The following is a 27,517-nucleotide window of genomic DNA, read 5'->3' on the forward strand; positions in this document are numbered from 1 at the left end:
ATTGTTACAGTATGTTAGTGGCTGTAAGAACTTTTGCATGTAGCACAGCAGTTTGTGAATCGACCTTCTCAGTGCTTACACGAATTAACAGACCGCAAAGACTATCAATGTCTCACTCAAGAATGGCTAATTTAGTATACCTTGCTTTTGAGCTAAAGAGAACCAAGAATTTAAGTGTGGAAAAGGTTCTAAGAAGATTCAGTTCTCAGAAAGATAGGAGAATTCAGCTCTACTAGGTAGTTTCAAATCTTCTGTACCTTGCTTTTTAAAAGTAATGAATAATGTAAAAAACTAATGTTCCATGGCATTGCTATATTTTACTTCAATATCTTTCCTCTTGCTTTTAGGTAAAGTAAATTTACTTTTGTCATCAGCAAATGAAAGGCTTTCAATACAAGTAAATACTACCTGTATCTTAGTAATATGTTTTATTTCTGCAGTGTTGCAAGTCTGTGTATTGCACTGGTGTCCGAAATGAAAGGACAAGTTGCATGTTATTTCTATGTAGACCAATATATATTGCATACAGAGATGCATTTATTCTATGCAGATCACTGTTAGATTGCTTTACAGATAATGAATGCATCTTTCAAAGAAAAAAAAACACAACCCAAAATATTTCCTCCTAATGAAATTGGGGTTAGTGATGGGTCTTTGATGTTTCTCCATACTTATCCTTCATTTTGCACACCAGTATAGATACCTGACATAATTGCCCCCCCCTGAAAAAATGGTTGCCCCCCCATCTCTAGAATCCTGGCTACAGGCCTGGAAGTCGTGATCGTCCAAAAAGCATCACCCAGGCACATCCACCTGCTTCTGTCTGCCAACATGATGCCTGGCTTCCGCACGCCAGCTTCCGCCACCTTCCACCCACGGATCTCCACCAATTATTCCTGTCCTCCGTCCCATGCACATGTAATGCCTGGAAGTCGATCTCCATCAGCTCCCAAGGGCAAACCGCCACTTGCCTTGATTACATTTGCTGCCACAAAGTCAGCGATGCTGGAGCATCAAACTGACCCCCATTCGCTCTCCCATTTCACCCTCCATGCACGTACACACCCGGGTTTCAGTCGGCAGATATCCAGTGGCTTCTGCCAGCTGGCTTTAGTGGGCAGGCTTCCACCACCCGCCACCATCCAACCGCTTCGTCACGACTCAGGCGACATATCCGCACTTGGCTTCCGAAAGCAGACGGCCACCAGCTTCTGACTGCTCACATCGACCAGCTTCCACCAAGCCAGCTGGTTGACGTCTGCCAGCTTCAGGCCACTTCCTCACCCCTCCTCCTGCAAGTCCACTGCAAAGTGAACTTGCCTTCTCTCCCCAGTCGCCAATCAGATATCACTCCTGCTGCCTGCTCTCCTTCTGGCAGAGACACCCCTGAGCATCCCTTGGTTTCATGATGTCATAAAGTTCCTCATGTCATAGAAGCACCTGTGGGAGGAGTGGAGACTACCCATCCCATCCCATCCTCACCTAGTCAGCCATGCTGGACTGCCACTATTAAAGTTGCTACCAGCTGCCAGAAGCACCAGCTTTACGTGCCAACACATCTAGATGCCAGTCTGGCACAATGAATAGTTTCACCCAGAATCCATACACACTAAAAGGATATGAGGACAGAGTTGCCCTGAAGAAGTATGGCACTCAGTGCAGCCATGGGCTGTCCCCACCCCTTGGCCCATGTCTGTACACCAATCACTTCTGGGGTGCACCCATTTCTTCTAGTGCTGGTTTTCACAGAAGCTCCAGCAGGATCTTGGGCGGCCTGAAGGTGAATAGGGCCTCGGGCAGCACAGCAAAGCCAGCTGGCAGTTGCAGGAGTGCAAGCGTTGAGGATGTGCTCCTTCACCGTCTCCCCGAGAGAGTCGAGAGGCTCATGACCCTGCAGCTTCCAGCTGGCTCTTCTGGGACTCGGTTTGCATAAGGCAGTACCATGATTGGATTGGATCCTAGCCCTTTCTCACACAGGCTTGGAAAGATTGCCATGACCTCCCAAATCTTTTTAAATTAAACAAACAAATAAATAGTTCCAGCAGAGGTCTGTGTTTCATTATACTCTTTTAATCATTCCCTGAAGTCCTCTCTATCAGTAACAACTGCGCTCAGCTACTCTGAACAAGATGTTAGGAGAGGAATGGATGGCTTCTGCTATAAAAGTAACATGCAAGGTGTTTCTCAAACTTATAGCACCAGGACCCACTTCTTAGAGTGACAATCTGTCCAGGACCCAACTCAGGAGGTGGAGCAGGTCCGAGGAGACCCATAGGGGCCAGCATGCCTTACCCAGAGGTAAGGGGAAAAGTTTCCCCTTACCTCTGACTGAGCCGCTTTGGGTCCCTATCCCACGCTGGATAAAGCGCAAGCTGTCTTGGCTTGCCTGTTCCTGCGCAGGATAGGATTGCGCCCTTAATTCCTTAGTCAGGTCTTCTTGAGGTCTGCCAGAGGTCATCTGCCATGAAGACAGATGTTTTAAACAGCCTCCACGCACTCTGGAGAGATTGGACTCCTTTTACCTTCCCTTACCAACTCCTTCTAACCAGCCTCCTCTTTTGAGGGAAGTCCACCCTACAGAAATCAAGGGTTTTTGTGACAGATTTGTCTGGTACTCTTCCCCCAACGTGCACGTCGAAACGGATCGCAACATGATCACTGTTCCCCAATGGCTCAGTAACATTTACGTCCCTAACCAGGTCCTGAGTGCCTGCCTGTTGGCAACCTTCAGTCTCAAAAGACTATGGTATCGCGCTCTGAATGGTGGTTCGGGAACAGTGACTAGTGTGGCTGAAAAGGCCGATTCGGGAGTGACAGTCCCTTCCACACCGGGAGCAAGTGCAGTCTGTCCCTAGTCTGTTTCCCTGGCTATGGGCCTTCCTTCTTTGCCTCTTTGCCTCAGTCTGTTGCCAAGTGTCTCTTCAAACTGGGAGAGGCCATGCTGCACAGCCTGCCTCCAAGCAGGCTGCTCAGAGGCCAGGGTTTCCCACCTGTTGAGGTCCACTCCTAAGGCCTTCAGATCCCTCTTGCAGATGTCCTTGTATTGCAGCTGTGGTCTACCTGTAGGGCGCTTTCCTTGCACGAGTTCTCCATAGAGGAGATCCTTTGGGCTCCGGCCATCATCCATTCTCACGACATGACCGAGCCAACGCAGGCGTCTCTGTTTCAGCAGTGCATACATGCTAGGGATTCCAACACGTTCCAGGACTGTGTTGTTTGGAACTTTGTCCTGCCAGGTGATGCCGAGAATGCGTCGGAGGCAGCGCATGTGGAAAGTGTTCAGTTTCCTCTCCTGTTGTGAGCGGAGAGTCCATGACTCGCTGCAGTACAGAAGTGTACTCAGGACGCAAGCTCTGTAGACCTGGATCTTAGTATGTTCCGTCAGCTTCTTGTTGGACCAGACTCTCTTTGTGAGTCTGGAAAACGTGGTAGCTGCTTTACCGATGTGCTTGTCACACAATATTAAATCCAGTGTCACCTGTCCTCTGGTGGGCTCCCTGACTAGCTGCTCTAAGGCATGGTCATATAGAAGCAAAAGCACTCTATCAACCAGAAGCAAAATCCCATTTCTTCCCATTCAAGAATTGTTGCACCATTAAAACACCAAAATCTAGGCCAAGAGTGTCATCTTGTGGCAAAAATACAAAACTGATGCCTTCCCTTCACATATATTGCAGTTTTTCTCACAGGCAAGAGGGCATTCAGCTTTGGTGAAGAGGTTCCACTTCTGGAATTAGATAAGCAAGCCTAGCAAGTACTTCTTCCTAGATCTCCAAGAAAACTCCAAGTTAGGAAATTTAAACACAAAACAGATGAATAAACAGATTAACCATGAGCAGCTTGTTCAAACTGGTGAAACAAACCCCAGCTCATTCCTTCACTTGTTACCAAATGAGGGCTGTTTTGTTCAGGGGAATTAGTTCACTGCCCTTATTGGAAACTTCAGGATCGCAGGCTGGATAACAAAATGGCGTAATGCAGAGAAATTCCCTTTTAACTTAAGGAGGAGACTGGGAGAAAGATAACTTTCAATCAAAGATTATATTTTTATTACAAAACCACACAGGTATACATAATGCACATGGAAAAATGGTAAATATATGTCTACTTGAATCCTAGTACTTGGATCCAGTGTACCTGACCTTCATGGTGGTTGCGTGTGGAGTGTATTTGGTGCATCCAAGAAAATCAGAAAAGGATAGGTCAGTGGTGGCTAACCTATGGCACGTGTGCCAGAGAGGGCACGCAGAACCCTCTCTGTGGGCACGCGCACCGTTGCCCCAGCTGCCAGGCACGAGCCTCTAGGCTCCCGCCCCGGGAGTCACCAACAGCCGCGGCGTCTGCTGTGGAAGGCTGAGGAGCCCGCACAGCCACAAAGCCAGCCTCCTCCTGCTTGGCAGCAGCCAGGGCAAAGGAGCGAGGGGCGAGGCCAGCGCAGCAGGGGGAAGAGGGAAATGGGGGGGGGGCTGACGCCAAAGACCCAGGCGTGCTCCCAAGGCTCCCCATCTAGCCAGGCCACCGGGGAGGAGGAAGGCTGGGAGGCTCTGTGCGGGCACGTTTCTCACATCACCCGCCCCTCTGCCCAGCAGCCCAATGGGAGCACTTCCTCCCTCCCCTGTCTGGGGTAAGGCCGGCGGCTCACATGCGGCATGTGGGCGGGCACAGTGAAGCTGCTGCTGCGGGCTTTGGGGCGCCAGCGCTGCACGTGGTGCTGGTCCTGACTTACTAAGAAGTAACTCTCATTAAAGTCAATGGGGCTTGCTCCCAGGAAAGCGTGGCTAGGATTGCAGCCTGAGAGCCCAATCCTATGTATGTCTACTCAGAGGTAAGTTCATTGTAGTCAGTGGGGCTTACTCCCAGGAAAGTGAGGGTAGGATTGCAGCCTGAAGGTGCGACACAGACATTCCTGTGGCGAGGAGCTAGGTTGGAGGGGAGCAGAGCTCACAGCGTGGCATAGCTGGAGGGGAGCAGAGCACGTGCTGCTGGCCCTGCCTTGTTGCCCGCTGGAGGCTTATCTGTAAGAACGTCACACAAAACTAATTTTTATATGATCTTAAAAGTAAACCACAGAATTGCTTCTCCAATCCTATTGGAAAAAAAGTGCATGCAGAATTTCACATAGCTGTGAGCATGAAATACAGAATGATGCAGCCATCCAACTAAGATACTGCTGGCTTAATAAAATAATAAATGCCATCTTTCACAGTATTACTGTTATTGACGCTATTTATATTTCACTTTTCTAACTGCTCCCTGTCCCTAAGAGGCTCACAATGTAAAAAGAACACCAGCAGACAGCCACCAGAAAAGACACTGCTGGGGTGCGGAGGACCAGTTACTCTCCCCCTGCTCAATCAAAGAGGAACACCCACTTACCCAGCATGTAATTGCCCAGCGTGTACACAGTGAGCACAATTGCCCAGTATGTAAGTAACCTGTGGAACTCCTTGCCACAGGATGTGGTAATGGCATCTAGCCTAGATGCCTTTAAGAGGGGATTGGACAAATTTCTGGAGGAAAAGTCCATCTAGCCCTGATGGGTATGTGTTACCCCCTTATTATAGATGTGGGCCAATGTGAGATACAGGAGCTGGACTAGATGGGCCATTGGCCTGATCCAGCTCTTCTTATGTTCCTATGTTCCAGCCGCTCATACAGCCAGCCAGCCAGCACTCTGCACTGCACAGCACAGGCTGAGGGAAGCAGCGCAAAGATGTTAAAGAGTTGTTTTTTCTAAACTAAAACCTCAGTATTCAGGTTAAATTGCCGTGTTGGCACTTTGCGATAAACAAGTGGGTTTGGGGTTGCAGTTTGGGCACTCGGTCTCTAAAAGGTTTGCCGTCACTGGGATAGGTTGTAGGGAAGAATTTTAGGTGTCCCTGATCTGCCAACCCGGTTGCTGACTAAAGGTGGGGGGAGAAGGGAAAAGGTTCCAGACGCAGATATAGTTACCTGTCTTGTGGAGCAGTTGGATGGGGGGGGACGTCCTGGGAGGAGGACCTCTACCTTGGAGGGGCAGCCAGAGAGGGAGAACGTGGCAGGAGCCCTCTCTTAAAAGGGTTTTTTGCTGTGACGGAAATGGGCTGGGCGCTGAGCTGGGGGAAAGCTGCCGCCCACCAGGGTGTTTGGGGTCAAGATGTCCCTTATCAGCATATCAGCAAAATTGAATTGGTCTAATGGCTGGCTTACCTGGCTGGGGAAACTTACAACACGCAGTGATTGATTTAAACAATACAACCATAGGAGACACTTAAGCAACCATTTACTCTTTAGACTTCGTTGCTAAAGTCTTTGTTGCTGTGTGCATGGAGAGCTGGAGGTTGTGTAAACTTGTGACTTTTACCAGGGTTTTTGGAAATTGGGCCTGTGAGAAGTTTGGCCTATAACCAGATATAAAATCACAACTTAAAAGGAAAAAGGGGGTTTTCACGTAACACACTGGTCCAAGGGAGCCGAAACTGCATTATGGAATTAATGATATCAACCAGGTGTTGTTCTAAAGCCCTTTGTGTGCAGGAAATACATTCAGTGCTTTTAGTAAGCATTGTTTACTGATCCTGGGATTTCCAAACTGAAATGGCCTTTGCATGAGGCTGTCCGGTCCTTCTGTCACATCACAGTTAGAAGAGGCTTTAGAGAAAAGTTTAAAAATACTCATGAGTTTTTTGTGATTTGGCATTGAAATATGCAGGTGGTCAAGCATGGTTTCTTTATACAAAATGACATGATTCAGCCAATGGGGTAGCTAGAGGGTGCAAGTGACCCCTCCCCTTTGGAGCCATTCTGGGAGGTGAGAGCAAAACGGAGGCATTTGTAGGAGCATAACTTATTGTGTACTTTTTAGACCATCTTGAGGCAATTCCTTCAACATCCACAGAACACATATTCATTGATACCTCCCTTTTTTTCCATAGTGCCTGCCTGAAAAAAGGCAGGATATATGTCGTTATCAGTCATCTCAACCAGACCCAGACCCCCTTAGTATCAGCGTCGGCTGTATCATGTAACCCTCTGCGTAAAATGTGTCAAGTAGCCCCCGTTTCCAACAATGAGTTACTTATCTGTTGGGCAGTCATAATGGCCACAGTAGGTTGAGATCATCTAGAACCAGGACCTGTTCGACCTGAACTATGCTGGGAGAGAGTCCCATTGATTCCACTGAGTTTGTGTCCAAGAATACTTAGGGCTGCTGTTCTGTAGTCTATTTCCATTCAGATAACAACACACTGACTGTTATTGACTGCGAAGGGGAAGCTCTTTGTTGTTAAGGTCTCTGCCTCTCAATAAGCCTTTGAAATGTAATCTTCTAGCAGTGCCACCCTTCCCCTTGTTCTCTCTCTTGAGTCCCTGGTCTATGCCAACTAATCTGCATGGCCTCCATAGGAATATCTACACTTATACACTGATATACTACGGCAGCCATATTGCAGGCTGTTAAACTGAGTTTACTGCACAATGTAACAGAGTCTGGAACCAACAGATATTTTCTGCTTCATTAAAAACGAGTCATGTGCATTTTGCGCATGCTCATCTCCATTGATTTCAATGCATTTGAAGTTAATGGACTACCCCTTTCCCCCATTAGTCCACTACTCATTTTCCAGCAAGAAAACAAAATGTTTTGCAAAATGCTTTTTTCCTGATTCAGCAACCTAAAAAATGCAGTGTAACCTTACTCAGTAATAAATAAAGAATACATAAATACCTTTCCACACACACACACACACACACACACACACACACACACACACACACCCATTTTCTTAATGAGGTGGCAATACTTTGCTCAACAGCTCCAGGCCTATAGTCCCTGGCAAAGAGCCAAGGTAGCCATCAACTCGCTAATTAACATAAGCATCTGTGAACTTTGACAACATCCATTCAAATCCACACAAAAAAGATTTCATGGAATAGGTCTGTGCAGTGGTGATCCTAGGGAAAATCTCGCCCATGGCAAGCACTGAAATTGCTTGCTATGGGCGAGACCTCCCCGTCCAAACGGGAGATCTTGGGGTGGGAAGCCAGTCCTGTTGAGATTTTCTTGGGTGAAGTCAGCTTCTGACTGATTTAGACAAGGATCTGTACATCAGCACCCTGGACAGTACTGCAAAAAATGATTTATTTTCCTACTAGCGTTGCACATTTGCAACAACTCTGTTTCAGGTATATGGAAACACCTTGGATTTTTTTCTGCAAGCATTTACCTCTTTTTAGAGATTCCCTGAAACTGGTGCAAAAACTCACCATTGGCTGTAGTGTGGAAATTCACCATCAGCAGAACATGGGTAAGTTCATGCCCAGCACTGCCCTTCAAGTACCACCCAGGGCAGATGTCCTCATTTGAAACACCATAGATACACCATTGTGTCTGCGTACATGACAATATTGTTTTGCATGTTTAATTGCCCACTTAAAGCACTTTGGTGATATGCAGACACTTTTGTGTGACAACACATCACAACTCTCTTGACCAAGAACTAGAACGTCTTGACCTTCAACTAGAAGGAACTAGAAGGAGGGAAGCACATTTCATTTTCTTTTATTTCACAAGCCTTCAACTCCGAAAATGAACCACAACTAGTCGATCCCATACATCGTAAGAAGTAAAAATGAACGTGATTAAAAGGAGAAAAAACTTTGTACAAAAACTTTAAAAATCCGACAGCAATCCGAAACTGTTCGCAAGTACCAAAAAATCTCATGCAAAAAGCCAGTGCTCCTGCCCAGATGCGGAAATCCCCTGAACAAGATGGCAAGAGCATTGCTGTGAGAAAGTTATGGCTCTTTCTAAAAACAAACAATGGCACAGACTTGGAATGTACTAAGTGGATCGGAGCCGCTAGGCCCTCCTCTAGTGAGGTTTTTAATTGACAATCCTCCTTACTCGAGCCTATAATAAATAAAAAAAATACATTAACAGAAAACCGCTTGTCCTAGTCTACAGCATACTTTTTAAAATGTCCATAGTCTTCCTTCTTTTGTGGAATTTTCTTATCTTGGCATCGTGTCTAGGTAAGTGTTGGCAACATGATCTAAAATGGACTCACTCACAAACTGCAACTTGCATCGATAATTTAGTTACATGCATCAACTACGCGAGCACAGCTACGGGGTGGGGGTGGGTGAGGGGTGCAAAGGAACCAGCGGGTAAGTTACAAGACACAGCTAAACGCAGTAGTCACTAAGGGGAAAGGGGGAAATGGAAGCACCATGCTTTAAGGTGACAAAAAGGTATGAAACCACAATTGTGACGCAATTTAGTTCCAAGCAAACACACCACACTATGATGACCTTTTCTAGGCAAAACTTTTTTTAAAAAAAAGACAATTCCATTTTTTTCCCCCTTCATTAGCATCGAATAAAACTGTGGGTTCAATAACACGGACACAGAACGGAAATAAGATTATTCCCATGAGACTTCATTCCCAGTTTCCTGTTTTTCCTCTGAGCTCAACCAAGACTAGTAATATTGGAGCGGCCGCCCGGTGGGGCAACAATGCGGTGTCCAGTACGACGAGGGTTGTTGTCATCTACTTGAGCACCTGTAAGAATGGTAGACGGAAAGAAATCAAAGTTAATCAGCTCTCAAGGCCTGACATTTTCCCATTCCTTTAGCATTCACTGGCATCAGCAATAAATGCTAAACACCGATGAGCATTTCATGAAGGTTTTCTGTTTTTTGGTGAAAATTTGAGATTGACTTCTAGAAATATGGATTTAAGAAAGCGAACACTACTGCACATTTTACAGAGGGAGAAGTGGGTGGGTTCTGAAGCAAAGTGGGCCACACTGCTTGTGTTCAAATTTTATACCGGGTCCTGAGTCCCTGCTAAAGAGGCTAACACAGAGAGCAAGAAAGTGTGTGCTACTGGGATAGGTATCCTTCATCCATCCTTTAGATTTCCATACATAGGCATTTCCCACCGCATCAGCAGGGGTTGCATTCTGGCCATCCACAGATGTGGAAACAGCGGATACAAGGGAAACCTATATAAAGAGCAATGCTCCATGCCCCCCCACCCATTACGTTCATTTTTCTTTAGTACCAGTTTCTTTAGTACCAGTTTAGAACCCTTAAAATGGAACAGTTTCTACATGCTAGAGCAGGGGTCTCCAAACTTTTTGGCCAGAGGGCCACATCAAATATCTGGTGTGGTGTGGAGGGCCGGAAAAAAATTTAAATATAAAGTTTAAATAAAATAGAGATGGAACTTAGATGAGTGAATAAATGAATGAATGGGCTCATTCATTCAACCTCTCTGGCTCTCAGAACACCCTCCAGACACAACCCAGAACACAGCTCCAGTTGTGTTTAGTTGAGTGGGCCAGAGGCTCTCAGGGGACAAGAGGCTGGCTGCGGGCGGAATAGAGGCTTGCCACGGGCCGCATCAGGCCGCCGGGCCGGGGTTTGGAGACCCTTGTGCTAGAGGGAGGACACAGCAAACAGGTACAGGAGGGCAGGAGGTCTGGTCTAGAGGGTAGAGCCTCCATTTGCCTGAAGATTAACATCCACAAGGTTGCCAGTTTGAGGCCACCGGCACCGTGCGACCTTGAAGCAGCTGGCAAGCTACAGCTGAGCTGTTCCATCTGCTCGGAGCATGGGAGGATGGAGGCCAGAATGTTAAACCAGATCAGAGTGTAACACCTTGAATGTAGTGGTTCTTGAAAGAAAGAACCTTCTTTCAATTTGTAAAAATCCCTGCGTGGATTTAATAAGCCTGCCTATGTAAACTGCCTTGAATAAAGTCTTGAATAAAGACCAAGAAAGGCGGTATATAAATACTGTATATTATTATTATATTATTATTACAGGCTGCCTCATTGTGACATCATTTCACCTGATAAGCTAAAATTAGACTGGTGGAGGTTCCTGATGGGTGGAGGCTGGTTTTTGGCAGGAGACGATTTAGTGGAAGGTGCGGGAGTTGCATATTTTGGCGTTGCGGGGACTTCATAGACTGGCCCATCATACATTCCTCTGGATACTGCTTGTAATTCTGTGACCTACATATTGCAAAAAGAAATGCATTAACTCACTCCTTATGACCCAATGACATTTTATCCACCCACATCTCTCTCTCTCTTACACATGTACACACACAAGAGAGAGAGAGAGAGAGAGAGAGAGAGAGAGAGAGAGAGAGAGAGAGAGAGAGAGAATGAATCAACGCAAATACAGGAGTAGCTATGGCTGGCTTCAAATGTTCACCCACGGGGGCAACAGAGGAACTGTGAGTGACACATACTCCCTCAATCACTGTATCTATTAGTTCTTAAGCCTGCAGACTCTGTGTCAAAAATCTTCTGACATAAACCTGATTGTTCCCAGTGTACATGTAGCAATTCCAGTTTCAAAATGTAAAAATCAAAATTTCCAGGAAATTTCCAAAATTTCCATATTTCCAAAAATATGTCTCCATTTTTGGCTTTAAAAAAGGTTTCAATATTTCAACCAAAGCGCACATTGAATCTGAAAAATAGCAAGATACACATTTTCAGGTTTTTAAATGAATGTCACTATATCATATTTGAGGATTTATTTTTGTAGGGGTCATTTGGGGCTGACAGTCTGCTGGGAAACACCCACCAAACTGCAGCAAAGCTAGAGAACTCCCAAAACAAAAGGGGGGGGGAGAGATCAAACAGCTGTTTCCCAGATAATTTCCCCATCACAGTCCTCTCCTAAAAGTTGCTCCTGCTTCAAGAAGCACTCACAGCCCAATCCTTTCTAAGTTATCTGGTGTGCTCCCCGGGGCCTTTGGTGGGCCGCTGTGAGATACAGGAAGCTGGACTAGATGGGCCTGTGGCCTGATCCAGTGGGGCTGTTCTTATGTTCTTAACTACAATTCCCAGGAAGCCTTGCAGGTCTCTTGTTATCTGGTGTGCTCCCCGGGGCCTTTGGTGGGCCGCTGTGAGATACAGGAAGCTGGACTAGATGGGCCTGTGGCCTGATCCAGTGGGGCTGTTCTTATGTTCTTAACTACAATTCCCAGGAAGCCTTGCAGGTCTCTTGTTATCTGGTGTGCTCCCTGGGGCATTTGGTGGGCCGCTGTGAGATACAGGAAGCTGGACTAGATGGGCCTATGGCCTGATCCAGTGGGGCTGTTCTTATGTTCTTAACTACAATTCCCAGGAAGCCTTGCAGGTCTCTTGTTATCTGGTGTGCTGCCTGGGGCATTTGGTGGGCCGCTGTGAGATACAGGAAGCTGGACTAGATGGGCCTATGGCCTGATCCAGCGGGGCTGTTCTTATGTTCTTAACTACAATTCCCAGAATGCCTTGCAGGTCTCTTGTTATCTGGTGTGCTCCCTGGGGCATTTGGTGGGCCGCTGTGAGATACAGGAAGCTGGACTAGATGGACCTGTGGCCTGATCCAGTGGGGCTGTTCTTATGTTCTTATAAGATGCTAACGATTATATTGCAGCACACCCCCAGCAGCCATTTTGGGGTCCCCACCACAAATGGTAGAGGCTCATTACCACAGCCTGAGGGAACACAAATAAGCCAGAATGGGGGCGAGAAATGGGACTGTCTGGGCAGGGATGGGGGAAAGCGGACTGGGGATGGGTCCCAATAGCAGCAACTTGTGTTGGTATCCTCTCCCTTTCCTTTCTCCAGTTCCCTCTCCTGTACTACCCTCCTCACACTTACACCAGCAAAATAACTGGCGTAGATCTGAGGAGACCCATTAGGGAAGTGCAGGCTTACCCCAAAGTAAGGGAAAAAAGTAAGTATTGAGCTCTAAACTAAACACGCCCAAAGCAGGTAACCAGTCAGTGTAACACTCCTCTGTGTAAAGCTTACGGAGGCATCTGCACCTCACCTACTCCTGCTGCCTTGAAAAAATGGGGCTGATTTGAGGGTTCAGACGGGATTCTGTTTGCAGCCTCATTCAGTCAAGAGGGTCCCTGAATGGGGCTTCACTTGCAGCTCAGCATCAGAGGACTCCGGTATCACAATAAAAATCTGACTGTAAAGGTCTTTGACTCTGGCGCTGGGCACACACCTACCTTATTCCTAATTTTGATACGCTGATAAAGATATTCGGGGTAAGGCTTCCGAGGAATGAAACGACCCATTCCTTTACTGACATGGAGATTTCCATCCTCGAACACAATCTTCCCTTGGCTAATGACTACGAGGGGGGCCCCGTGGCACTCCATGCCTTCAAAGATATTGTATTCCACAGCCTGTAATGACGACAGAAAATCCACCAAGTTTATTCTCATTCATTGATGGGCATCTCTTATACCATACTGAGTCCACTCTAGACAATGCTCCCTATTGCTGGATCAATGCAATAGATTCGTTGGTCATAATTAAATGATAGCACTTAATAAAAATTGTAAACCCTTCGGACTAAAGGTTTGAAAACAAAAGGTTGTTACTTGGTGGAGAAACAAGGAGCAGGATTTGGCAAAGAAAATAACAGCCAGATCCTATCCTTCCACCCCCACGGCAGATGCAGCCACGCCAGAAAGGTACGCACTAAATCCGGAGCGGGGGAGAAGCAGTTTTTTCCCTCATCCCTCCCACTCCTCAATGGGTCTCCTCAGACCTATACCAGCTCATTGGTCCAAGTCCAAGGAGGGGTGAGAGGTGGGGAGCTTCTAAATGGAGGAGGTAGAATGCAGTGCACCACTGCCACCCCTTCCCACAGCCTCCTGCCCCCTGTCCCTCAACAGTGGAACTATGTACTTGAAATTCATGTGCAGAGCAAAAATCATCTCTGGTGATCTACAGTTATGTTATTCCTCCATTTGATTCTGATAGATTCATCTGATAGATTAATATGTTGATATGGATACTTTTGCATCTGAAAACCACATACTAATTTTTTATGCCATTTCTTTCAGGTTTTCTTTTTTATTTTCTATAAATCGACTGACCTAGGACCAAAGGCTTCTCGCGCTTACCGATTTATGGCTTTTGGCTGTGATGGTCTTTCCTTTCTCGGGATCCCAGATCACAATATCAGCATCAGAGCCCACAGCAATCCTGCCCTTCCGTGGATACAAATTAAAGATTTTGGCTGCGTTGGTACTGGTGACTGCAACAAACTGGTTCTCGTCCATTTTACCTGTCGACTGAAATCCATTTTCAATAAGTAACAGTTATTTATTACCAATATCTATAAGCCAGAGTTCAGTAAGCACGTATCAAAACAGTTGAAAGTAAAACAAAAACACTGCTGAAAGCACAAAAAACAATTTTAAACCAACAAGCAATAAAATACAAAGCCCACAGTTATTGATAAGCATACATAGAAGCAGAAAAATATAGTATTATAAGATGTCAGGAATAAGAACACTTTCAGTTTCTGCTTGAAGGTTCTGCTTTGGGAAGGAGTTAAGAATTCCCAGTTTCTAGTAATAGATCTAGTAATAAGTACATATAAGAGAACTTGAGGATTAGTAAACATAGGGAGAAAATCCCAAAGCAACACAGGATTCTGGAAACCTGTATCAACTACAGAATGTAGTTCATAGCTCACCAAACAGGTTACCTGCTGAGGCCATTCCAAAGTACAGCAAGTCCCCACCTTACATAAGCCTCGAAGTTACATTAAGTTTGAATTGCTGGGAGCAGCAACAAACAAAACAGTCTGTAAACTCGAAAGAAAGAAAGAAAGAAAGAAAGAAAGAAAGAAAGAAAGAAAGAAAGAAAGAAAGAAAGAAAGAAAGAAAGAAAGAAAGAAAGAAAGAAAGAAAGAAAGAAAGAAAGAAAGAAAGAAAGAAAGAAAGAAAGAAAGCCTTTACTTACTACACACTTATACCAGACAACCGTCATTCGTTCTTCAATTCCATTAACGCCTTCAGGAATCAGAGTGAAGTTGTCCTTTCCAACAGCCTTCTGGGCTGTACTATAGGTACAATGGCCGCTCCCAGTCACTTGAAGATCACCACTGAAAGAATTTACATATGAAATATTTAAGTTGGAGGACGAGATTGTAGACTTCTTACAGCTTTACAGCCCGATCCTGAGCTCCCGTGGCACGCGGCTGCGGCGGCACTGAAAATGGCTACCGCCACATCATCGGCAGCCACAGGAAGCACCTCGGGAGAAGGGACCTTTCGTCTCCTTCTCCCGGGTAAGGGAAGTAGCCCCACAATGGGGATTCACCACCAACCAAAAGGTCGGCAGTGAGGGAAGAGCATTTGTGTCGGGCGCCAAGCCCCACGTGAACACTCTGGATCCGGTGGAGCAGAGCTCTACCGGACACGCCTCTCTCCCTCCCCACTCCCGCCCGCCCTCTTCCCGCCTCCCTGTCATGCCTCCTCCCCACCTCCTCCCCACCCCCACTTCCCTTACTGCAGCTCATCGGTCCATGCAACCGCCGAGTGGCGGAGGCCAGGCGCCCACCCGGCACTAGCCCAGCGCTGGGCTAGCACAGATGCTCACCTGGCTGTAAGCCTTGCAAACGTGCCTTATGGCACACCAGTGGTAAGCTGGCACCTCAAGCCCAGGATTGGGCTCTTGATCACTCTCTGACAGGAACGGGTTTGCAGTCAAATAGGTCCAGTCTATTCACAACTACTGCTTTTCAATTCTGTTAACTATGTTGGCCGCTCCGTCCACTTCACATCAACAAAGAGATACCCCTGAAGTTACCATCTCTTTGCTCTGATTTTCTGTGGTCAGTTTCAGTGAAAGCACATGCAAACCAACTCTAAGATGAAACTAAACCACTGGAATTTCTATATATTGCTATTTGATTCTATAACCCAGGGGTGGACAAACCACATGCCGCTCTTTAACATAAGCTAATGCACAGCTATCGGAAATATGTTGGCTGAGTCTATCTTTAATATAAAAAGTAAATAAGACATTTTCAAGCTTTAAAATTATTTACCAGGTATAAACTTAGAGTCCACCGGATTAAAGCATTAGTTTAATGTTCATGGTGAGTAAATAACATTGAAGAATTTAAATGCTTCTTATATATGCAGCTCTCAAATATCTGAAGTTTATTGTATGCGACTCTTACATTAATCGAATTCGGCCACCTCTGCTATAATCCTCTTTCACCCTACATGTAATGTGGAAGGTCTGTGAACAACCTCCTGGTGGATTTTTTTTTTTTTTTGACTGAACAGCAAACATAGGTGCTGCCAGTTTGAGCAGAGAAAAAGCAGGAGGGGCTGTTTAATTCTCTTCCACATTTTCCACTCAAAGTCTTCATCCCTAATCGTTCTCCCCAAAGAGTGAAAGATAGGTCCTTTAGACCTTCCAACCGTGGTTGAGATAACAGCTTGGGGGTGCTTCACTAGCATATGAAGAGGCCAAACAATCCTTCCCCTACCATTCTTTCTCAGCCCCAATGATGCTTCTCAGTTTTTCAAGGGCCAGGAAACTGTTTCTACACCTCTTGCATTATGTCTCATTTGGCCCTAAGTGAATCCATAATTTACTATTCCTTTGAGAGCAATCAGAACACAATTCCTGTCTATTTTTACCCTTTATTTGATGCACTTTTGATTACACTTAAAATACTCAACGACTCCCTTGGCCCAATCACTAGGTTTATAAGCAGTTACAATGAAGTACCATGCTAAAAGTGAGGTCAAGTGATCCGGTGTGGTAGGATCCAGACTGAGGGGTGGTGAGGTCACAAATGCTGCAGCCTTGGCCCAATTTTTGCTCCAATAATGTGTTCCATCTGTCCCTAGGCTGGCAGCGAGTGGCTCCCCAAAAACAAGAGCACCTTGAGAGAAGGAAACAAGCAATCGGTCAAACGACCCCCTTCTTCCAAAGCAGGGAAGTTCCATGCCCATCCACAAAGACAATAACTCTGAAGAACTGTGCCTACTTCTGCATCTTAATAATTATATAAGCAGGCTTGCTTATGTTTTTTAAGCATAGTTTTAAATGTGTTAGCTAATGTTGAAGAAATGAGGTCAACACTGGTTTAATTTGACTGATATTATAATCATCTTCAATCACCCCATGCTCCCACCCAACTCTCTGCTGCCAGGCAGTCCAGGCAAGTCCAGGCTTGCACTGGGCTAGCTCTGGTGTTGGGCCGGGCAGGTGCTAAGCCCTGCAAATGTGCCTTCTGGCAAGTCTGCAACACTGCGCGCTGGCGGTGAGATGGTGCACAGAGCTCAGGATTGGGCTCTGTGTCTCCCAGCAGTCAATCATCTTTCAGCTTCAACACTCGAGTTCAACCACTATTTCTATCACGCAGATTTTCATGCTGTCAGTTTGCTGACTCTCATTACATTAGGAAACTCAACTAGGGGTGCAATCCTATCCTGCGCTGGAACAGGCAAGCCAAGAGGCTTGCACTGCATCCAGCGCAGGATTGTGGCCACAAGCGGCTTAGCCAGAGGCAAGAGGAAACGTTTCCCCTTACCTCTGGGAAAGGGCCACTGGTACCGATGGGTCTCTTTGGACTTGTGCCACCTCTTGAGGCACAAGTCTGAGGAGAGCAAAGTGGCTAAAAGCCCTAGATATAGCAGTGGTTCCCAACCTTTACCTAAAGATAAAGGAACTGTTAAGAGGTTGTGGGACTCTTAACTAAGGGGCACTAAGGGGAGTGGTGGCCTTGAAAAGAGGGAGCACTATTTGGTGTGCATTGAACATTGGGTAGAGGGCTGTTAAAGGACATTCTCTTTTTGTTTTGATGAGAATAGCCTCCCTTTCATGTGACCACTTATGCACTGAGTTCTACGGTGTCAGAAGGTCCTGATCCCACCACTCTTGTACAAGAATAACTCAGAATCTACTCTTGGCTGGCAGCCAACCGTCCACCCACCCCGCTGCCAGAAGGCCAATAGCAAAGACTCAAGGGACTTCCTTTCAAAGGCAGCAGCGGCCTGTACCTTTCTTTCGAGCCAGCGACATGATGTCCGCGGCACTCTTACTCATGACTCTGGTGATATATACTGGGCAGTTGATTCGACTAGCTATGGTGATGGCCCGGAAAACAGCTTCTGCTTCAAGCTGAAACAAGAAAACAGATTCTTCAGCAGAAGTAAGTCCATAATTACTATGCAACATCTTCACAAATGTATGTCCAAGGTTTCAAGTCTCCCTTTCCTGCTATATTAATTAGCTTTCCTTGCCTTCGCCATCTTTTCCCCAGTTCATGAAAGTGTGGCTCTTTTAAATTCATCTCTCTTCCTTTACTCAGGCTACAATCCTGTGCACACTTTCCTGGGAGAAAGCCCCATTAAACACAATGGGACTTACTTCTGAGTGACAAGCATAGGATTGTGCTATCACTCTAGTTAACCCTTTTTTGCTCTTGCTCTAAAACAGTGTTTCTCAACCAGTGGTACTTGTACCACCAGTGATAATTGAGGAGATGTCTGGTGATCTGGGCCTAGGAGAGAAGGGTAAAGGGGGTAATTTGTACCCGGGTCCAGTGTCAGAAAGGGAGCCCAGAAGCCAAAGGAGGGGGCCCAGAAATGTCCTGGGATCTTAAATTTTCCAATTTCACCCAGAGTCACTGACCACATGGGATGCGCATGGCGCATGGCGGCAAGTACGGCCAGAAGCCTCATGCACCAGGCCCAGGAATGCATACGTTCCTTAAAAGTGTCACATCTGGGGAGGGGCTAAGCAGCGAATGAAACAGGACAGTCTCCAGGATCAGCTCTTGGAGATTACCTGTTTTTCACCTGAAACTGCAGGTCTAGAGACCTGGTAATGAGTGCTAGGAGAAGCACTGTTATCCTGGCAGCTTTTAAAGTTTCTGGAAAGTTTAGAGCTTGGACAGAGAGCTCTTTTTTCAGGACTTTGCCGAAATGAGAATGGGGCACCTTCCTTATGAGGAAAGGCTACAGTGTTTGGGCCTCTTCAGCCTAGAAAAGAGACGCCTGAGGGAGGACATGATTGAGACATACAAAATTATGCAGGGGATGGACAGAGTGGACAGAGAAATGCTCTTTACATAACTCTCACATAACACCAGAACCAGGAGACATCCACTAAAATTGAGTGTTGGGAGAGTTAGGACAGACAAAAGAAAATATTTCTTTACTCAGAGTGTGGATGGTCTGTGGAACTCCTTGCCACAGGATGTGGTGACGGCATCTGGCCTGGATGCCTTTAAAAGGGGATTGGACAAGTTTCTGGAGGAAAAATCCATTATGGGTTACAAGCCATGATGTGTATGTGCAACCTCCTGATTTTAGAAATGGGTTATGTCACATGCAAGGGAGGGACCAGGATGCAGGTCTCTTGTTATCAGGTGTGCTCCCTGGGGCATTTGGTGGGGCCGCTGTGAGATACAGTGAAGCTGGACTAGATGGGCCTATGGCCTGATCCAGTGGGGCTGTTCTCATGTTCTTAAACACTGCTCTAAACTGAATTAATTGAAAACTACACACAATCTTCATGACACTGCCATTAAAATTGGAATTAATTTTTCCCAACATATCCTTCTCAAAGTTCTCAACATATCCTTCAGTTGCTTTTCCCGTTTTAGCAACAACCTAAATTAAAATAATCTTGCCCTTAAAAAAAGATCTTTTCACTTCCCTGTATTTAAAAATGAGGAGCCTCCAAGTTGCAATGAAAATATTAAGACATAGGTCTGAATGTAGGGCTGCAATCCTATACACACGTACTTGGGAATAAGCCCCATGGAACAGAACAGGACTTACTTCTGAGTAAACATGCATAGGTTTGTGCCATAAGTATATTTAATGAGAATCCTACACTGACTGCTGTCATTATCCATCAAATCCTTTGTTTCAGAATCAAAAAATTAACTGCTTTCCAAATATTTCAATCAAGATTATCTATTGATTATATCCTAATAAGCTAAATGCCTTCAAATTCTGGGGAAAGGAATGCAAATGGAAATCTAGCCAGGCAATTTGCAAAAGTAGCAAATACAAATCCAGCAAATAACAGATAAAGGAAATGCATTCGTCTACTGGCTGCTGGTATCCCAAAGGAAGACTCAGATAGCCTTGTTATGTTTTTCCCCCATTCAAGTTATTTGGGGGCTTTCACCCACATGAACGGGTTTGGGCTTTCCAATTGCAGCTTCCCCCTCCTTTCCCGTCTCTAAAAACTCTTCTGCATAAATATTCTCTCAGAAATCAGTGGAACCAACTGCAGCTCATCCATTTCAAGGCTGCAGCTTAATTTTTTAGCAAGGGACTCTATATTTAGAGCATTTTTATCACAGATCTGTAAAACTGTGAAGCGCTGGCTAAGTTCCAAATGTATCACCCAGGCTTTGCCTTACATTTTAGGCACTTGGAAAAGTGAGATCTTTCAAACACAGTGGTGCTGGAGCACTTGAACTGAACGCAGCCCTCACCTCCTCTGGACGGCTTAAGGCGTGTCCCTCAGGTCCTGTGATTCCCATCTCAAGGATACGTTTTTGTTCCTAGAAAGAGAACAGATGCATGGCAAAGCCTATAGGTTAAGGGGTTATCATTGATAACTTAGGTGATATACCAAGAGTTATGTCCACAGGCTGCATTCAATCATGTCTACCAAATGGAAATGTAGAACAAAAAGCCTAGCCTCACATATACAAAGATCATCCAGTCTTCCTCCCCACCCCTTTGAAATGCATGCATGATTCATGATCATTAGGTCCAGCTGCTTTGCTGACAGCACAACAGAATCTGAAAGCATCGATTGACCTTGCCCAAAGACACAGCTGCTCCCAGATTTCCCCTCCCAACTGCGTCACCACTACAAATTTCCCTGGTTTACAAGAATCGGAAGCAAATGGAACAGGGCGGGGAGAGTCTAAAAGCCAGGTGGCCCTTGACTGATGCCAAACCCAGTTACTTGCCAGAGGCAATCTTTGTCTTGAGTCTTGGTAAAGGAACAATTAAAAAAAAAAACCCTTTCTCTACTCCTACATATCTACAACATCCCCAAAGCGCTAACTAGCAGGTTGTTCCATGTGATAAACAGGTCTTGGAAACCTGGACTGTCTGCTCATCGGGGTGAGTCATCGCCAATAATTCTGGTGAGCTTCTCACTTGCTGCAACAGACAAATGGACCATAACCAGATTCTGTTTAACAATCCAGCATTCTTGCTATAAATACCCTTTTGCTTTAAATTGCTCCGCTCAGCTTATGAAGGGCAGGAATTCCAGGAGTTCACTGCAAAAGACTTTGCTGTGGGTATATGAAAGCATATCGGGACCTCAAAGCATAAGGGACCTCAAAGGCCCCTTGGATTTAAAGACAGCACCCCAGGGTGTTTTTTGTTTTTTGTTGGTAGCAACTTCATTTGCAAAAGAAGTCATAGATTGTCCTGCACAAACCAAAAGTGGAATGTGCTGCAGATCTCTAAATACATCTCTGCTCTTGACTTTCCTCATCCTCTAATGAGCAAATTCTGACAAATGTAACATTTGGAAATTGAAAAATGTCCCAAGACAAGCAGGAAGTCTCCCATCTCATTTTATGCATAATTTTTATATACATTTTTTTTAATCCCTAGGCATCGGGGATTTAAGGCACGCATGCTGCTGGTCAGTCCTGATAACTCGTGGACATTTGCGCATTGCATCTTCACATTAAGGACAGGAGAAGGTCTTCCCTGCTAATTCATAGTTCTCTTACATTTAGTGGGAGATAGCAACAGAGCCCTGTTCATTCCAGCACACATTTTCTGGTGTGAACCCCTTTGGGACAGGGATTTATCTTTTCATTTCTTTTCTTGTGTCCAAGAGAGTCTAAATTCTTAAATTTCTCAAAGGAAATGTAAGTACCTGTCCTTAAACCCCATTTCTATAGTCATCACATAGAAGGAAAGCCAGATTCATATATTCCCTTAAGAGCATAACTGCCCCTACAAACGTGTTCCCCTGTACCCGATTTCCACATTGCAAAGGTACTGCATACCATTTGTATCATGTGTGGACCAGACCACACACTCACTTCTCTATGTGCACATATCTAACCATCAGAACTCTCAATGGAGAGGGAATAAAGGCACATGCCCCATATTCATGGCAATCACCCAGAATGTTAGAGGAGGGACAAAATACTTCCTGCTAGCATTCTCTTACTGTCCATTCTCTAGCGCAGTGGTTCTCACACTTTTAGCACTGGGACCCATCTTTTAGAATGAGAATCTGTCAGGACCCACCGAAAGTGATGTTATGACCAGAAGTGACATCATCAAGCAGGAAAATTTTTAACAATCCTGGGCTGTAATTCTACCCACACTTACCCAGGAGTAAGTCCCACTGACTATCATTGTTAAAAGCATATACATAGTAGCCTGTTCAAAGTACAGATCTGTAAAATTTCCCCAAATGCAGTCACATACCATGGCAGCATCAAGTACAACATTAAAAATAAAATATTGAAATGACTGGAGACCCACCTGAAATTGGCTTGCGACCCACCTAGTGGGTCCTGACCCACAGTTTGAGAAACACTGCTCTAGCGTTCCAAAAGATAGCTTCTCATGTTCCTCCTCTAGCATTCTGAACAGAATGCTGTTCTAACATAAAAGAGATGAGTGCTTGGCGCAACAAAAAGTTAAGTACATATATATTATGTATATGCAGTTTCAGTACCTGCAGGGGGGTGGGAATATATCCCCTCTGGATACAGGGGACACCTGTACAATAGCCCCCCTTGGCAGTTGGGAGGAAAGGGCAGGGTATCAAGCTTTAAATAAACCAAACTATACCAAATTGCCACCTCTAGGGACATGCCCAGGTGGAACTGTTCATCAATGAACCCTGATTAACCCTATCAGAAACAGAAAAGGTTTGTCTCACCTGAGCTATCAAGTCTCCATTTTCAGCATGGACCATGATTACTGCTCCCAGACTTTTCAGAAAAGTAAAGGCTTCATAGAGCTACCCATAGGAGAAAGAGAGAACTGTCAATGAGGTCAACAATGGCCTTGTTATTTTAATGGCTTTATGCCCATTTTTTAAAACCATGTCACTCTCTTTGTTTAGGATCGGACAGAAGCCTGAGAAAGGTAAAGCTTCACTTCAACATTTGTACCTGACTCTACATGGCATTTAAAAATATCTCTTTAGAGCAGGGTTTCTCAAACTTTGCGGGAGCTTTACTCCCTCAGTAAGTTCTTGTGTGGGAGGGGCTAGGGCAGCAACGCAATCCCCAGGATCGCGTCGCAAAGAGGGGTGAGGGGGGGTGCTTGTGCCTTACATTGCATGATGCTGGGCTGCAGTAGGCTGCAGGAGGTGCAGGCAGCCCTTCACAGCGCTCCCCGACGCTTGGAACCTGCCAAAGAAGCGGGCGCAAAGCACCTCCTGCAAAACGGAAGTGCTTTGCGCCCGCGTCTTTGGCAGGTTCCAAGCGTCAGGGAGCTCTGTGAAGGGCTGCCTGCACCTCCTGTAGCCCAGCATCATGCAAAGTAAGGCACAAGCAACCCCCTCACCCCCCTTAGCAACACGATCCCTCCCCTTCCCCCGCCCCTTAAAGGGATGGGGAAGTGTTACACGAACTGGTGGGTCGCGACCCATCAGTTTGAGAACCACTGCTCTAGAGACTGATTTGCTTAGAATCTCAAGACTTCCACACCTTGGAAAGTAACAACCCTTTAAATAATCCTTCTTGGGGAGTAAGTAGGAACAAAATTGAATAAACTGACAGTGCAATCTTATGCATGACTACTTAGAAGTAAGTCCCATTTATTTCACTGGAACTTCCTCCTAGGTAAGCATGTATAAGATTGCAGCCTAAGAGCCTCTTTCTACTGCAAGGCCATGCTGTTGTCCAAGAACAACATTTAAGAGTTTGCAAATGTTATCAAAAAAACGAACTCAAGAGCAATCAACGCCAGGCTCTCATAAGTTTCTCGCAAATGTTCCCAAAGAAAACAAATGAGTTTTTCCAAGTATCATATTCAATAATATCAAGCTTCTTGCATTCCGTATTCCAAAAATTATTCAATTAGGTGACATTTCAAAGCAAAGTCAAGGTAAGCTCCAAGCATACAAAAAATCTCAAAACTGTGACATGACTATCATGATGAAATGTTTCAGAGTCCAAAACACTTCATTCAAGTTTGTATTTTGAATAATGTTTGCCCCACATTCTGTTTAACATTGTATGCATGACATGCATTTGTCAAAATTCAAAATACAATCCTGAACCTCATGACTCAAATACTTAAGAGACAAACGTGTGGAGCAGACTACCTGGCTGTCAGTCATTTGGTAGAGATCTTTGTAGGCCATGTAGACTTGGAACGAATTAACACCTGTTTATAAAAGAACAAAAAAGCAATTAATGCCAAAAAGGTGAGCTAATGCAGCTTTTTTTTAGCATTTTGAGGCTGAAAGTAGAGATCTAGCACAAATATATTCATATCAACACTGCAGATGTTAAATTAATAGTTTTGAATTACTAAGGCTGCAACCTTACCCACACTTTCCTAAGCCCCACTGAACAAAATAAGGACTTACTTCTGAGTAGACCTGGTTAGGATTGTGCCCTAATGTATATGCAGCTATTTTTGTTTCAGTCCCAGCAGTTTTAACCAGTTTTATCATGTTAATGTGACCTTTGTCATCAGAGCCAGAGGCAGACCGGAGGCATTTAAAGAGTAGACAAGAAATAAACTGCTAGCCTATTAATCCAGAAGACAGTTTTACTCTGTTGTGATTTCCCAGTATTGTTTCCTGTTAGGTGGCATGAGCCTAAGGGCTTTTGGCTCTTAGCCCTGGGCAGTTGGCAAAGGCAGGAGGTCTGCCCATCAGCCCCATCTGTCAGGAGGAAGGAGAGAGAAAAGCCAGACATGGTGGCTACAACCTCGGTATGAAAAAATGTATTCGCTGCTGATTTAGTTGTGGTTTTGAGTTAATTTTTGTTGCTGCTGTTGTTTATTTGTATTGTTCATTGTTGCAAGCTGCCCACTCGGAAAGGTAGGTAACACACACTTAATAAACAAATTTATTGATTCAATAAATAAATAATTTGTTACTTTAGCTGCACAGTGCCAGAATTAGCTGTTTAGCTGCCACAGAATCCTGTGCGCAACAAGGCAGCCTACCAGCAGCTCCTCGCTGGGCTGCCATAGAATCAAGACCCTCTGTGTTGGGCTGTGCAGCCCTACACGGAGCTCAGCCACCGGAGGAGCCTTCCTCCCGCCCTACTCCCCCCTGGCATGCCTCCTCCCCACCCTCTCCCTGCCCTCTCCCACCTCCTTCCACCCAGAACACCTCCCCCATGACCCCACTGACCTCTCCACCGCCCAGCAGTCTGTGCGACCACTGAGCAGCGGAGTACAGGTGCTAGCTGGCACTGGGCTAGCTCTAGTGCTGGACCAGCACTGAGAGCTGCAGATGTGCCTTATGGCATGTTCATGACACTCCGCGCCGGCAGAGGACCAGTTATTGTTGGCAACCTTCGGTCTTGAAAGACGATGGTATCGCGCTCTGAAAGGTGGTTCTGGAACAGCATCTAGTGTGGCTGAAAAGGCCGATTCGGGAGTGACAATCCCTTCCACACTGGGAGCAAGTGCAGTCTGTCCCTGGCCTGTCTCCCTGGCTATGGGCCTTCCTTCTTTGCCTCTTTGCCTCAGACTGCTGGCCAAGTGTCTCTTCAAACTGGGAAAGGCCATGCTGCACAGCCTGCCTCCAAGCGGGCTGCTCAGAGGCCAGGGTTTCCCACCTGTTGAGGTCCACTCCTAAGGCCTTCAGATCCCTCTTGCAGACATCCTTGTATCACAGCCTGTGGTCTACCTGTAGGGCGCTTTCCTTGCACGAGTTCTCCATAGAGGAGACCCTTTGGGATCCAGCCATCACCTATTCTCATGACATGACCAGGCCAACACAGGCGTGTCTGTTTCAGCAGTGTATACATGCTAGGGATTCCAGCTCATTCCAGGACTGTGGAACTTTGTCCCGCCAGGTGATGCCGAGGATGCGTGGGAGGCAGCGCATGTGGAATGCTTTCAGTTTCCTCTCCTGTTGTGAGCGAAGAGTCCATGACTCGCTGCAGTACAGAAGTGTACTCAGGACGTAAGCTCTGTAGACCTGGATCTTGGTATGTTCCGTCAGCTTCTTGTTGGACCAGACTCTCTTTGTGAGTCTGGAAAACGTGGTAGCTGCTTTACCGATGCGCTTGTTTAGCTCGGTATCGAGAGAAAGAGTGTTCCAGGACTGTGTTGTTTGGATCCAGGACTGGATAGGTCTGAGGACTAGCGGAGCACTGGTAAGAGTTCAGGATTGGGCTGTACCTCACTCAGTGTCTATTTTGCCTCAACTATTTTTAGCTGGCAAAGAACAAAAACACAGTGCTCCTTCATCAACAGGAATCTGTTCACTAATCCATGATATGGATTCACAGGGCTTTGATAGCTGTTGGCTCTTATTCAGCTTATCCGTATGTCTGCGTACCTGAAAATTGACCACCCTGGTACAACCTGTTCCCACGCTACAAACCACATCTTTGTTTGGGATCCCATCTTGAATTCATCCTTGGGCACTTAGACAAAATTCTCTTTTTCCCCATTCAATTATTTTTAATCTGTACGAAAATTTCACATTTCTGTAGGGAGAGACAACTCGGAACCCAATTTCTCAAACTAGACATTTAGTGGGAGTCCTAAGTGGCAGGCAAAAGCGCTGGACCATCGGCGAAACTTGATACAAATCGATACTGGTACATGCCATTTTAACAGCAGCACCAAATCCCCAACACTATAAATTGTTTTAAGGCATAAGACCAACTTGGCTCACTGCAACTGACAGATGATGTTATCCTACAAACATCAACTACATGATAGTAACATACTATAGCTTGCCATTTACTCATATGGAACACAGCTGATTTATTAGAATGTTTAATGATTTAGAAATCTAATGATCCAGGAGATACAAATAGGGTACGTACTGGTAATAAGGAACACAAAAGATCTCGGATAACCTACCCAAACAACAGAGATTTATTAGTATGTTTCCTCTGATCATGTTTGTCAACAGGCAAGACAGGGCCTCTTCAGGCAACTTCAGCTGCCCACCCAACCAAAGGAGTATCTAGGGACATGCAAGTAGGGCATGTGCCCCGGGAGCCACTTGAAGATGGGCACTGGATTGTGGGACTTCTGCCTCCTCCTCAAGTTTCAGTGACCCTGCAGTCTGGGCCCCACCCCTGTTCTTTATCAGTGATGAGACTCATTGATGGAGTCTCACTGAGGCTCCATTGAAAGCCTCAATGGAGGCTCTCACTGAACCTCCAAAGGAGAGGGATGTAGCCAGATCACACTGCCACCAGCATAGAAGCTGAACCCAGAAGTGATTTTGTGATGTGACATCATTGCCCCAGGTGCCACTGTCTTCAGTGACAGCTCTGCCCCCAACTCTTGCAACACAAGGGTGATACTAAGTGCAAGAAGTGACAGCTTTCTTGAACATAGCAGGTGGAGAGCAAGTATCCCTATTCATTCCACCACAGAATTTTTTCCTGTCACTGTTTGCTGGTGTCTCCCATGTGTCTTGAAGACAGCAAGTCCCTTTGGGCAAAATGTACCCCTACAAGATTATACTTTCAGTGAGGGAGCATTCAAGCTGCTGTTTCTTGGTATGGGTGCACCTC

At 45.7% G+C, this 27,517-nt stretch overlaps 1 protein-coding gene across 2 annotated transcripts in view; it reads right to left on the minus strand.

The window, feature by feature from the left end:
* Window positions 1-9,194: 9,194 nt before the first annotated feature.
* The window catches only part of CRMP1 (collapsin response mediator protein 1), a 38,689-nt gene continuing 20,366 nt past the window's right edge, over window positions 9,195-27,517 (minus strand). For both annotated transcript variants that reach the window (XM_066631571.1, XM_066631572.1), the window contains exons 5-14: window positions 24,118-24,179; window positions 22,723-22,803; window positions 20,282-20,350; window positions 17,826-17,946; window positions 16,549-16,705; window positions 14,764-14,905; window positions 13,917-14,087; window positions 13,011-13,190; window positions 10,839-11,004; window positions 9,195-9,542 (exon numbers count right to left, since the gene is read on the minus strand). In XM_066631571.1, the coding sequence (XP_066487668.1) occupies window positions 9,451-9,542; window positions 10,839-11,004; window positions 13,011-13,190; window positions 13,917-14,087; window positions 14,764-14,905; window positions 16,549-16,705; window positions 17,826-17,946; window positions 20,282-20,350; window positions 22,723-22,803; window positions 24,118-24,179 (1,241 nt within the window). In that variant the 3' untranslated portion in view covers window positions 9,195-9,450. The remainder of the gene's footprint in view (window positions 9,543-10,838; window positions 11,005-13,010; window positions 13,191-13,916; window positions 14,088-14,763; window positions 14,906-16,548; window positions 16,706-17,825; window positions 17,947-20,281; window positions 20,351-22,722; window positions 22,804-24,117; window positions 24,180-27,517) is intronic.

Source organism: Tiliqua scincoides, chromosome 6 (assembly GCF_035046505.1).
Source record: "Tiliqua scincoides isolate rTilSci1 chromosome 6, rTilSci1.hap2, whole genome shotgun sequence".
NCBI classification, from domain to species: domain Eukaryota; kingdom Metazoa; phylum Chordata; class Lepidosauria; order Squamata; family Scincidae; genus Tiliqua; species Tiliqua scincoides.